General features: G+C 46.7%; 6 protein-coding genes across 6 annotated transcripts; 5 read left to right on the plus strand and 1 right to left on the minus strand.

Annotated features, from left to right (window-relative positions):
- The first annotated feature begins 19 nt into the window (after positions 1–19).
- C8R40DRAFT_1113008 (uncharacterized protein) lies at positions 20–1,267 on the plus strand. Its single transcript, XM_046228441.1, has 4 exons — positions 20–85; positions 136–378; positions 457–548; positions 606–1,267. The coding sequence occupies exons 1-4, from the start codon at positions 83–85 to the stop codon at positions 1,117–1,119; spliced, it is 852 nt and encodes a 283-aa protein (XP_046084755.1). The 5' UTR covers positions 20–82; the 3' UTR covers positions 1,120–1,267.
- Position 1,268: 1 nt separating this feature from the next.
- Positions 1,269–3,674, plus strand: C8R40DRAFT_1113010 (amidase signature enzyme). The gene is made up of 7 exons (XM_046228442.1): positions 1,269–1,767; positions 1,819–1,980; positions 2,040–2,067; positions 2,127–2,228; positions 2,291–2,551; positions 2,618–3,304; positions 3,385–3,674. The coding sequence occupies exons 1-7, from the start codon at positions 1,663–1,665 to the stop codon at positions 3,603–3,605; spliced, it is 1,566 nt and encodes a 521-aa protein (XP_046084756.1). The 5' UTR covers positions 1,269–1,662; the 3' UTR covers positions 3,606–3,674.
- Positions 3,675–3,847: 173 nt separating this feature from the next.
- Positions 3,848–5,320, plus strand: C8R40DRAFT_1172462 (kinase-like domain-containing protein; the record flags this gene model as incomplete). Its single annotated transcript, XM_046231854.1, has 2 exons — positions 3,848–4,433; positions 4,482–5,320. 2 exons carry the CDS (start codon positions 3,848–3,850, stop codon positions 5,318–5,320), a joined length of 1,425 nt encoding a protein of 474 aa, XP_046084757.1.
- Positions 5,321–5,523: 203 nt separating this feature from the next.
- Positions 5,524–8,553, minus strand: C8R40DRAFT_1049660 (P-loop containing nucleoside triphosphate hydrolase protein; the record flags this gene model as incomplete). The annotated part of the gene is made up of 15 exons (XM_046224578.1): positions 5,524–5,709; positions 5,770–5,890; positions 5,944–6,023; positions 6,077–6,167; positions 6,217–6,347; positions 6,406–6,576; positions 6,637–6,860; positions 6,921–7,149; positions 7,206–7,444; positions 7,487–7,574; positions 7,625–7,757; positions 7,807–7,904; positions 7,957–8,203; positions 8,241–8,368; positions 8,425–8,553. The coding sequence occupies 15 exons, from the start codon at positions 8,551–8,553 to the stop codon at positions 5,524–5,526; spliced, it is 2,295 nt and encodes a 764-aa protein (XP_046084758.1).
- A 542-nt stretch (positions 8,554–9,095) lies between these two features.
- On the plus strand, positions 9,096–9,735 carry C8R40DRAFT_1049697 (Mss4-like protein; the record flags this gene model as incomplete). Its single annotated transcript, XM_046224581.1, has 3 exons — positions 9,096–9,336; positions 9,388–9,556; positions 9,612–9,735. 3 exons carry the CDS (start codon positions 9,096–9,098, stop codon positions 9,733–9,735), a joined length of 534 nt encoding a protein of 177 aa, XP_046084759.1.
- Positions 9,736–10,376: 641 nt separating this feature from the next.
- C8R40DRAFT_1070868 (uncharacterized protein) lies at positions 10,377–11,711 on the plus strand (the record flags this gene model as incomplete). The annotated part of the gene is made up of 4 exons (XM_046226278.1): positions 10,377–10,568; positions 10,623–10,886; positions 10,942–11,517; positions 11,562–11,711. 4 exons carry the CDS (start codon positions 10,377–10,379, stop codon positions 11,709–11,711), a joined length of 1,182 nt encoding a protein of 393 aa, XP_046084760.1.
- Positions 11,712–11,796: the final 85 nt, after the last annotated feature.

The following is an 11,796-nucleotide window of genomic DNA, read 5'->3' on the forward strand; positions in this document are numbered from 1 at the left end:
ACGTGACGCGACGCGTGGTCACGCTTCCTCATGTCCGAACCGCCACTCAATTATACTTTCCACGACTCTTCCTCGTACCATCATGGTACGTTTACAAATTCTATGTACTTGTAGCTCAACTGACTTTCTTCAAAGGGCCGGAAACACCGTAAGACTCAGAAGCAAAAAAAAGCAGCGAAAAACAGGGCTAATAATGCGAATGAAAAAGAAACTTTTGCAGACGGGGAGTATCGTGCAAGATCACAGCAGGCGCGGGAGTTCTCCGACGAGATGTATAGAAGATTGGAATTGCAACGCCTCAACTGTCAAGCTTGGGAGGCATATGTCCAAGAGGAGGTAGACATCTATACAGGAAGCGGCGCCTATAATATTATTCTGGTGAGAATGATTCTTTCTATAAGTGATAGTATTCCAGATCCCTTCGAGCTCAATGCGAATTCGATGTATATTTTTTAGAAGGAATCCCTCGGAGTGCTAGCAACATTGGGGGTACTGCTTGTACTGCTTTTCACCGATGAAGTTTTCATCAAGTTATTTGAATTTCAGTCGTAAGCAAAGGCCGTCCTTTTTGACTTGTTCTCTTAGAATTCAATATCAACTTCTAGGCACCCCAACGCTATATTTTCGGTGGTATATCTCTTCTGCTGCGGGAATACAGGTATAGCGCTCTCGATGCATGCGTATAACGGTCAAATTTGGGCTTCAATTGCAGCCGATGGCCTTCCTTTTCTGAGAAGTGCTCGACCGATATATTATGGCTTGCATCCTCAAGGAATATTACCATCCAGCAAAAGAAATCCCTTTTCTAAGAGGGTCGACAAATACGGTCCTTGGAACACAGTGATTGCTCCGCTTCGCATCTTGTTTCTGAAATTCCTGAGCAAATTCTCGTTTATTATACTCTATTTTCCTTTCTTAGTCTTTTGGCTGCTTTCTTGTAGCTACGATGCCTTCCCTACACAGTGGTGGACTATCGTCGGGGCTCTAGGGACCTTTACTGGCGTCTTGAAGTTTTGTCATTCCTTCCTCGGTGAGCCCATAAAAGAGGGTGACCGTATGGCAGAGGAGGAGCATATGCTGTACCATATGTTTTGGAGAGGGTTGGGATTTTCAAGTTAAGCATGTTGAAGTTCAGACTGAGCTCAGATGAACTTGAAACAAACCATTCTCGTATGATCTATTATCATCTCATGTTTACTGAAATTTGCATGTATATTTTGTATATATATCCAGCCTTGCTCATTGTGATTACTATACTCTTCGGTGGTACCGGTGCTGGTGACGGTAATCAGTGTTGATTCAACTTGAAACAAAACGACCGCAAAGGCTAAAACGACGATTCCGCGGCTGGATATAGCGAAGAAGGGACCGATGGATGTATTGGGATATTGGATCTCATTCATTGCCTCAACCCGGCTTCCACTTGTTTGTACGAAGAACGCAGTTACGCTGAGGCACCGAAGGATACATAGTACAGTGCACTTCACGTGACAATTAGTATATGATAATGGCTCCACGGAGTCCGCTCAGGTCCGCTCACTCAAGTCTCGAATCAACCAGCGTGAGGGAATATCAGGGAACATCGGTTCAGAATAGCAGACCTTCTACCGGGCTGATGTTCTCATGTACTACAAATTCTCCCCAGATCCATATCCTCAGTGAATGACATCCTCCGAGCACTGTCTTCCAGACCTCTATGAGGCTGGTATTGTGGAGCTGCAAGCAGCCCTCGATGCAGGGAGATTCACAAGCGTTGATCTAGTAACCGTACGTATCTTATTCATTGTAGATCCTTAATAGCTGACTTTCGAATAACAGGCTTATCTTGCTCGTATTGAAGAAGTCAATCTTCATGGCGCGGAATTGAGAGCTGTTTTGCAGGTCAGCCCTGTTGCGTTAGACGCAGCGGCGATATTAGATGAAGAAAGGCAACGTAGCGGAAAGCGTGGTGTGCTGCATGGTATTCCAGTGCTATTGAAGGCTAGTTTTGTTGAATTGTGCATGAATATCTGTTTTTACTTGCTATTTACTTTACTTAGGACAATATGGCAACATTACCATCTGAAGGCAGGTTGATAAAATATAGTCCTGGAGATAATTGATGAAATTCTCATACAATTTAGAAGGCCTGGGCACGACTGCTGGGTCTCATGCCCTGTATAACTCGATAGTCCCAGACGATGCAGGTGTGGTGAAGCGTCTTCGAAATGCTGGGGCCATCATTCTTGGTTTGTTCCTCGTCTGTTCGTTCCAGACCTCATTCATTCATAACGCTTTGTTCTTCTTCTAGGCAAAGCCAACATGTCCGAATTTGCCCACTTTCGCGGTCCAGTTCCCAGTGGCTGGTCAGGTTTAGGCGGCCAATGTAAAAGCGCGTATCATCCCAAAGGTTCACCTGGTGGATCTTCATCCGGTTCTGGTGTCGCGGCTTCTGTGGGACTAGTTACAGTGACTCTTGGGACAGAAACGGACGGGAGTATTACATCGCCTTCTGCAAATAATAATGTCGTTGGAATTAAGCCAACCGTCGGGCTCACGTCTAGGGCCGGAGGTGAGTCACTATAGTCTATATCAGTTGGATCCTTCACCAATCCATCTCTGAAACCTTTGTATGTAGTACTTCCCATCGCAGCCGCTCAAGATACTGTCGGTCCAATGACTCGAACAGTGCAAGACGCTGCCATTGTACTTTCCGTCATAGCCGGCGAAGATCCAAACGACCGACGTACTCTCTCTCAACCTCATCCTGTGCCGGATTACTCCAAAGCCCTCGACGTTAATGCCCTCCGCGGCAAACGGATCGGCGTTCCTCGCTCCAGTATACCCTCAGATACTATTGACGTCCAATCCATACTCTCCGCCTTTGACGAATCTCTCCGTATCATGGAATCCCTTGGTGCTACAATCGTCGACCCAGCGAACTTACCTTCCGCAGAGGAAATCAAAGGCTTGAACCGTCTGCAAGTGCTCCACGTCGATTTCAAAATCGAACTTAATGAGTACCTAGCTGCGTTGAAGGAAGTCCCTACTGGTGTTCGTACGCTCGCAGATTTGATTCAGTTCAATATCGACCATGCTGAGTTGGAGCTTCCGGAAGGCTATTCAAACCAGGGGATATTGATTGACAGTGAGGCAACGAATGGGCGTGACGAGGCTTACGGGAAAGCACTTGCAAGGAACTTGGAGCTGGGTGCTACGAGGGGAATTGATGCAGCGTTGAAGGAATATAAACTTGACGCATTGGTGTTGCCAGCCAGAGACACAACAACCCCCGCTGCCATTGCAGGGTATCCAACTGTTACAGGCATGTGCAATTTCTAGTTCTTTGCATTGTGTTTTGCTAACCTTCATTTGTTCCGATCATATCCTGCTCTACACATTTAGTTCCTTTAGGCTTCTTCCCCGAAGATGAACCAATCAAGTACGATGGAAATATCGCGTATCCTGCTCCGGGTATGCCATTCGGCTTATCTTTCATTGGAACGGCGTTCGATGAGTATGCACTTATTGGGATGGCGTATGCTTTTGAGCAAAAGACAAAATTTAGGACGAGTCGTAGAGCGATTGCAGAAGCCATACCGAAGACTCAGTTGAAGGAGAGTTAGTCGACATCGCGCTATTGTCTGTTATTTCCTTGAGAAACAAGTTAATTTATGATTATTGAGCTTGCCCCATATTTGATCGATGATCGGGAGAGCCACGTGCAGCGACTATAAATGTGCGAAAGTTCTTTCTCTCTTCTTCCTTTACTTCAACCACACTTTGACAGTGTAGGACATTGCTATTCTCACTCAACATTTCTATCTTCCTTCTTCTTCTCTACGCCGGTCGCTTCTACTTAATCATCATGGTTACCATCAAAGCTACATCTTGCATGCCCGACTTTACTTCTCAAGAAATCCTCAACGGTAGATTTCATATCCTCGACTTTTTGGGTGCTGGGGCCTACGGGAAGGTGTACAAAGCGCTTGACAATTATCCCAAGTCTTTTTCGAGTACTCGCTATTACGCGATCAAGGTTCTTCTCAAGGCAGATACACAATCTCGAGACTACGAAATGCAGCTACGCGAACTTAAACTACAAAAGAAAGTATCTCATCATCCCAATATTGTGACTTTCTGCGGAGCGTTTGAGGAGAATGACTTTGTCTTCGTGGTACTCGAGTACTGTGAAGGGTACGACCTTTTTACGGCCATAGTGGACAAGGGACTTTTTGAAGGGAACGATCAGCTCATCAAGTCATCCTATGTCAAGATCCTAGACGCTGTGTACTACTGTCATCAACAAGGCGTGTTTCATCGTGACTTGAAGCCGGAAAACATTTTATGCTCAGTGGATGGGAGCGATATTTGGCTTGCCGACTTCGGTCTTTCAACGAATAAACGGGCGTGTCATGATTTCGGGTGTGGGAGTAAAGCCTATATGAGTCCAGGTAGGTCGGTGGTTTGATTTGCTCATTCTCGTCCTCACAATTCTTCAGAGTGTATCGGGAAAGAGACCAACAACGTGGTATATTCTGCCCCGCTCAACGATATCTGGTCGCTGGGTGTCATACTTGTCAATCTAGTTACTCGTCACAACCCTTGGAACTACGCGCACAGCAGTGATCCCTGTTTCGACGCTTTTCTGGCAAATCGCGACTCTCTGCGCGACGCTTTACCCATATCCGATCCACTCAATCTCCTCCTGAGACGAATCTTTGATTTCAACCCCGTTTCTCGAATCAACATTCCTACTCTGCGAAACGACGTACTCTCTGTCGAAACTTTTCACGCCCCCGATGAACCAATTGACTCGGACCTCACCTCGTGCGCCGGACCTGTTCATCCTCCTGATGGCCAAATTAACTCAGTATCATCTGAGCCGTCACCCAATATCGAAAATATTCAAGTGGAAGTAGAGGTCGATGTTGAGGTGGTGGTAGGTTCTCTCCAGGGAGTGAGTACGTCGAACCCTCCTACTTCATGGACCAACGCAGAGTGGAACGAGCACAAAAATCGAGCTCTACTGCTACAGGGACTCCCTCCTCGCCCGCACAAATTGTTCGTCGTCGGCTCTCAATCCATATCTGACTACAGTTCTCAAGATGACCTCCTCGTTACGCCTCCTCATGGACCCGTAGAACTTGCTATTGAAATACCGGAAATTTTTGATGTCAATCGTGATCGAAGCTCGTCTTCTGGGAGCCTCCCTCTTCGTCGTCAACCAAGGTTTGCCGTCAGTCCATGTGTCGCGTTTTTCAAAGACGAGAGAATGCGAGAGCCGGAACCGATTCGTATTGTTAGAAGGATGGTGGATGCGTTGATAACAACAATTTGACACATCGTACATAGATGTTCAGGCTTCTGATTATGTACCACTATCAATTCGAACAGGATGATCTGATTGCTTCAGCTTCGGGTTAAGCTGCTGGAAAAGAAGTGTTCAGCTAAGATAATACATCATGGGTCCATACAATCTACAGAATTATACAAGGAAGTGGAAATAGCGAACTAACGTTGAGCATGTGTTTCAACCGTTGTCTAAAGAAAAATGGAGACTTTGACCGGCTTCCGTACTGCAGCTGAGTTTCCCTCTTTGAACTTGTACGCCACGTTGAACTTCGGCGTACTACTGGATTTCAAGGGGTTGAATCCGCGAGCACTTGATTGAGGCTTTTTGCCGGCAGCAGTAGGCTGGATAGGACGACCGAAAAAGTCTGTAGGCGGCTAAGAGATCGAAGACCAGAATCAGTTATCTCCATTTTCTAGAAAGAAAGGAAACTATACCCTATCAGCAATATCGATGTTAGCAGACAGGTCTTTACGGGGACGCTTTCCGGGAGAAGGGTTGAATGAATCATCCTCAGCTTCTTCGACAGATGCTGCTGTAGTTTTGCCCTTCTTATTCCTGGTAATACGACATGAGCACATATCACAAGTTGCCATTGAACGACCACTTACCCGCCGAAAAGGTGGGCGTGCTTGCCTGATTGTCCTCGATCAACGACGTCTTCTTGACGAGAAGTGAGTCGCGCATCGACCTGGAACAGTTTAGGTCTCTTTGTACGCATCACACAAGCAGTAATGCACGCACCTCTTGGGCAATTAAATGCCTTACCGCATATCTTGAAATAGCAATGTCGGACGCTCGCTTCCCGTCGTAAGTGATGAAGACATCTACCGGTCTGAAAAAGGTCAACAACTGGCAGAAAGCTAAGACCACGTTTGACTCACGGATCTAGACGATACGTCAGCTGACCATCTTCTGCGCGTTCTTGGACGAAACGTAGTTCCAGATTAGTCATTATATCGACTAAACGAGACATCAGAGGCCGTTCATCTACTCGCAGATGTTGCCCATTAATCTGAAAGAGAAGGCAATTTCAGCAATGTCAGGATGAACAACAGAGTATTGACACAAACCGGTCTAAGCTGCGGCGAGATAATTCGGTTGATGTACGGCGCAAACTCAAGTTGCAATATAGGCCAGTTTCCGAGATGCCTAAAATCACCCCTTTGTCGTGTACTAGCTACTTGAAGACCCCGGGTGAGGGACTTGTAAATCTCCTCGTTGGACTTGGTCAGTTGAAGGTTCTGTAGCACCAGTGTCAGTACACATTGTAGAAAGAGATGTGTGGCGAGGCATGCACGTACCTCCCAATCTTCTTGTCCTCGTTCGACCTTTGGAGCGCCACGCTCCTGGAACAGTGGATAGAACGGCACAAGGGAATACGTCAGGTAAGGGCTTAGCGCAAAATCGCCATCGTTGTACATCGCAGTGGAGAGTACATCAAACGTCATAAGCCACTCGTTGGCCTTTTCGTATCTCGAGAAATTAGCATCATGGCGTCGAAGTGTGGCGTAGTGTGAAAAGCAGCCTATACAAAAGGTATATTATTTGCCTCTTCTGTATAGCGATTGCATACGTAGATACCTACCAATAGCGATCGCGCTGTCCTTGCCGCATGAATCTATCTCTTGACTGATACGACTGACGTAGCGCGACTCTCCTTCGTCGTTCAGGCCCAATTCTTTGGCACGCTTTTTTGACAAGGGAATGAATAGACTATTGAGCGCTGATATGATGGAGTTGTCCGCCTCTTTCATCCCTTTCGTTGACCTCCGCACGACAGCCTCGGTAACCTCTGCGTCTCTTGACTTGATGAACTACCAAACAGTTAGGAATAGTCGGTTGGGGCTTCTATTATATCGAGGCTACTTACCTGAAGAGTATTCAGACAGCCTCTAAGATCACCTTTGGCAACAGCTACCAATGTCGAAAGTGCTCGCGTCTCCGCCTTCAAGCCTTCAATAGCACAAATTTCTCGTAAGCGTCTGACTGTGTGCACATCTGCCGGCTTCTGAAAGCGGAGCTGACATGCAATGGGACGTAGTTTTGCCAGAGATGACGCATTGATGTCGTTGCATATGCAAATGATGGGCCGGAGAATGGTCCTCTTATCTCCTGGGTGACTAGAGCGATCTGTGCAACATTATTGAGCACCCTCGTGGAATAAGGGTACAAAAGACGCACTCTTCTTCCGTGGCTTGTCATGTGTGAGTTGCACCAGTTTGTGTATAAAGTTGCTAGACTATCGCATTTCAGTTGAATGGGTACTTTGGGTAATGACTAGGGACACACGTTGTCTCCAGCACCTGTGGCACCATCAATTTCGTCTATAATGACGAGTACAGGTTTGCTGCTTTTCACAGTGTATCCAGTTTCTAGCGTCGGCCGTATACGATCGTCTACTATTTGACCCGACCGCGCATCACTTCAAGCATAATGTCAGTACGATAGCAAGAAAGCAAAGTTAATCATACCTAGCGTTAATCTCCATCACTTCATAGCCAGCTTGTTTCGCGATAACATGTGCAAGTGTCGTTTTCCCCAGACCGGGAGGTCCAGATACCAGGAGTATCTAGAGCACAATAGGGATGAGCCTGTGGTACCACGAGTAACACGACACGTACCCTCTGCTTGGGTCTTTGATGTGGGTCATTCATGTCGAAGTTCTCCTCTTCATCATCCCTTTTCCTTTTCTTACCTTTACTACTCTTTCCAAAGACACATTTATCCCACTGTTTAAGCCATTCCATTGCTTCTCGCGCGACGCGATCATTGCCCATCAAATCCGTAAAAGTTTTTGGACGATATCGGTCAACCCATAGAGAATCGTCGGCTCCAGCAGAGTTAAAGGATGCATGACCTGATTGTGGACTATGGAACATTTTGAGCATACTGGAGACAGGATGACCGCAGGGAGACCCACGTTTCGCGACTGAGTTCTTTAGCTTTATCCTCAGAAATCTCGCTTAACAACCTATGGAAAGGTACATCCAGTAAAGTTCCAACTTGACGTGTCTGAGTAGCGGCTGCGAGTTTCTGCAGGGTCTGTTAAACCAAACGCATACTCGCCACAAGGAAATCAGGAAACAAACCCGTCGAGCCGTGTTTATAGGTTTTCGTCGTAAGAATATTGTTCTCCCATCGAAGTTGGTTGCACGTAAGGTAGTCGATGGGGGTCCTACAAAGGTTGAGACTGAGGGAGTTGCCCTTGAGGCGATCATATCTTGTGATAATGGAAGGTCAAATTCGGCTGGGAAGTCATCCAGCGATGTCTGGGATCCAGTAGTAGCCGCAAGAAGGCCATTGGGTATGAATGAAGAGCCTGATGCTAGGTCCCCGTCAGCTGTGCTACATTGATCATACTGAGTACCAACACACCAGTACTCGTCGCGTGCTGCCCTAAACCCAAAAGGCCATTTGGTTTGAACGCGCTGTCCAGTCCAAAAGTACTTGCAGGCGCCGTGGAGAGTAGTCCAGAGGGAATGAATGCGTCTTTGGAGGTATGAGACTTTGAGGACGAACCCAGTAGTCCGGTGGGAATGAAACTTGTGCTTGCAGTGGTTGACATATCTTTTTGGGCACAGAGAAGCTCAGTATGATCTGTACAGGCGAATGCTTTTGCGTCAGCCACGTTTTTGAGTGGGATGGGCGCAGAAGCGGCGGCGAAAGTTTTGTTCTGAATCAACGAAGGAGAAATTGTACTGTCACACATCTCGTGGCTCGAGACGCGCCTCCGTCACAATTCGTGACGCGGTAATCCACGATGGCTTCTGATAATCTATCTGAATCCCTGCCTCCTGTGGGTCTTTGGGAAGCGCTCCAGGCTTCCTCCTCTAAACCTCGACCTAATCCGCATCCTTTATCTTCCTTTGAACATGGTATCATCGATGTCAGCGAGTCTACAGACGGAGAAAAGATCAATAAATACGATTTACTATGTCCTCGAGCGGAATGTGGAAGTGTCATATTGAAAAGAGGCGTAGCAGCACTAAAAGAGCGCGAAAGTCTACAGGCTCGCTGATTTCATTCTGTCTACCAGTTTGACGTGCTAATAGGCCACGGACAATTTTCACAGATAGAACCCTCTGACATCCCCATTCATCCACTCCTTCCACAACTGCCTAGTGCCTCTGAATTTACACAATGGTGGTTGATTACCCCTAACCCGATGCAATTTGAGAACGTTGGTTTTTCTCGACCTGTAGAATCTCTATCGCTCTCTCCGTCAGGTTCGATTACTACTTGGGATTAGTTTTTTGATTAATTTTGTGCCAGGGAGGAAGCTCAAACTTCTTATTTGTGCCGAGTGTGACCTTGGACCTTTAGGCTGGAGTGAAGAGGGAGGAACAGAGTTCTGGCTTGCTTGCTCAAGAGTTGGATATCGCAGCGACGGACAACTTTGACATAGACCAAAGTTTGGCAAATTGATAATATTCTTTAATTTGACCGGCAAGTTTGGTTCTGATCACTTTCTTCCTAATCTCATGCTTTCGGCAGACAGAAGTTTCACCGCTGTTCCTACGTTTTTTCTCTCCACTTGACGTTGCAGACCCGTTTTTTATATAATGTCACACACAGGCTGCGCACTCACGCCGTACATAATACCTCGGGCTACATATGCATATGTACATCCCATACTTAGGCTTTTTGTCAAGGCATCGCACTTTGACTCGGCAAGGAAACTTGAAACAAATCTCCCTTGGTTCGTCTCTGATTGTCAGCATCTTAAGAGCACAGTTCACAATCCATAGCTACCACATACGCTGCTCATAACTCGAGCTGTCTATATGACTATTCGAATATCCACCCTCAAGGTGCGACACCGCACCTACACTTAGCCTCCTTGGGTGACACCTCGATATTTGCACCATCTGCCAGATATATGTAGCCACTGTCAGGTATGATATTCATCGCCGTCGCCTTGATGACGCCCACTGAGGGATTATATTGACCATATGGGATCAGAGAAAGCATCCATGACTCACTGGGTGTCCACACATAAGTATGTCACGTATGGATTGTAAACTTCAACCACCATCCCAACATGGTCTCCATCATATTCTGGGATGTTCAAGGGAACAGAATCGAAGATACGCTGCCAGACGAAGAGCAAGTGGATATTTTGCACTCAGTTACTGAAGTACTGCCAGACGCGCCAGTCATTTTAAGAGAGCTGCGCAAGGTCGCCCAAACAGATATCTTAAAGCTACACCAACTCGGGCAGAACCATTTCTTCGTTAGTATCTATCCCTGTTCATATCCCGTATATTCGTGGCTGACTGACGGCCAGGTCTTTGACGCCACAATGTCGGATGGAGCACATTACATTGTCCGGGTTGCTCGGTTTTCAGACCCGACAGAGCTTTCCTATCTACGCGATAAAGTTCAGAGAGAATGTGAAATTCTGAAATGGATGGGTTCTCTTGATGCTTTGCCAGTACCTAAGCTGATACTCTGCGATGCAACTTCATCTTCCCCGCCATTCATGATCACAAACAAGTGCGAGGGGATCCAAGTGATCTATGGCTTTGGAACGCTCTCTGAGGGTGCTAAGGTGAAGAACGTTGCGTTGTCATATTCATCTAATCGGTATTCACTTCTTATACCAGATGCGGAACCTCCGTTCTTTTGCTCGGTTTGCGATTGCTATGTTCCAAGCAAAGTGTCCTCAGCAGATTGGAAGTATCATGCGCTTCTCCTCCAATTCTGAGTCCACACGCAATTCCGAGAGTACCAACGTCGAGATCGGACCAGTTGTTGCTTACAGAAAAACAGAGACCCCGTCGCAATGTTTTTCATCGGCTCAAGAATATATTCGGTGGCTCATTGCATGTAAGCAGAATAGGGCAAACTCTGTTGCCAACGTGAAGCCCATCCTTCGACGAGCGGAAGCCATCTTTGCTCAGGAAACTAAACGGCAAGACGAAGAGCAGCTTCGTTGTATCCCTTGGCATGGAGATGCAGTATCCCACAATATCTTGATTGACAGTAGTGGCGAGATTACTGGCGTGATAGACTGGGAGTTTCACATGATCCTTCCGGCCTACCTCGCAGTGGATTACCCCTCCTGGATAACGTACGACGGGCTACAAGATCCAAAATTCTTCCCGACTACAGGCCAGTTCTCTCCTTTTTGGCCTACAAGCAGACAGGAAGCTACGACCTTACGACAGAAGTATGATGAGGTAAATGCTTTTCTTTATGTCTATTCGCGCTAAGCTCACACAAGCACCTTGAGATCGTCAAGAAACTTGACCACGCGTATTACTTATCTCTTAAGAAAGGTGAAATCGCCCGCTTGATTATGCAATGGCTGATTGCAGACGAAGATCGAGAATGTGAAAAGCTTGAGAATTGGCTTGACTCTTTATCAATGTAGTGTTTGTTCGCACCACCTAAGACACCTCTGATTGACGCTTCTCTGGTACCTCCCTGTAAATAAACCAGTTACATTGACACCAGGC

The sequence above is a fragment of the Lentinula edodes genome (genome assembly GCF_021015755.1).
Source record: "Lentinula edodes strain Le(Bin) 0899 ss11 chromosome Unknown C8R40scaffold_25, whole genome shotgun sequence".
In the NCBI taxonomy this organism is placed as follows: Eukaryota; Fungi; Basidiomycota; class Agaricomycetes; order Agaricales; family Omphalotaceae; genus Lentinula; species Lentinula edodes.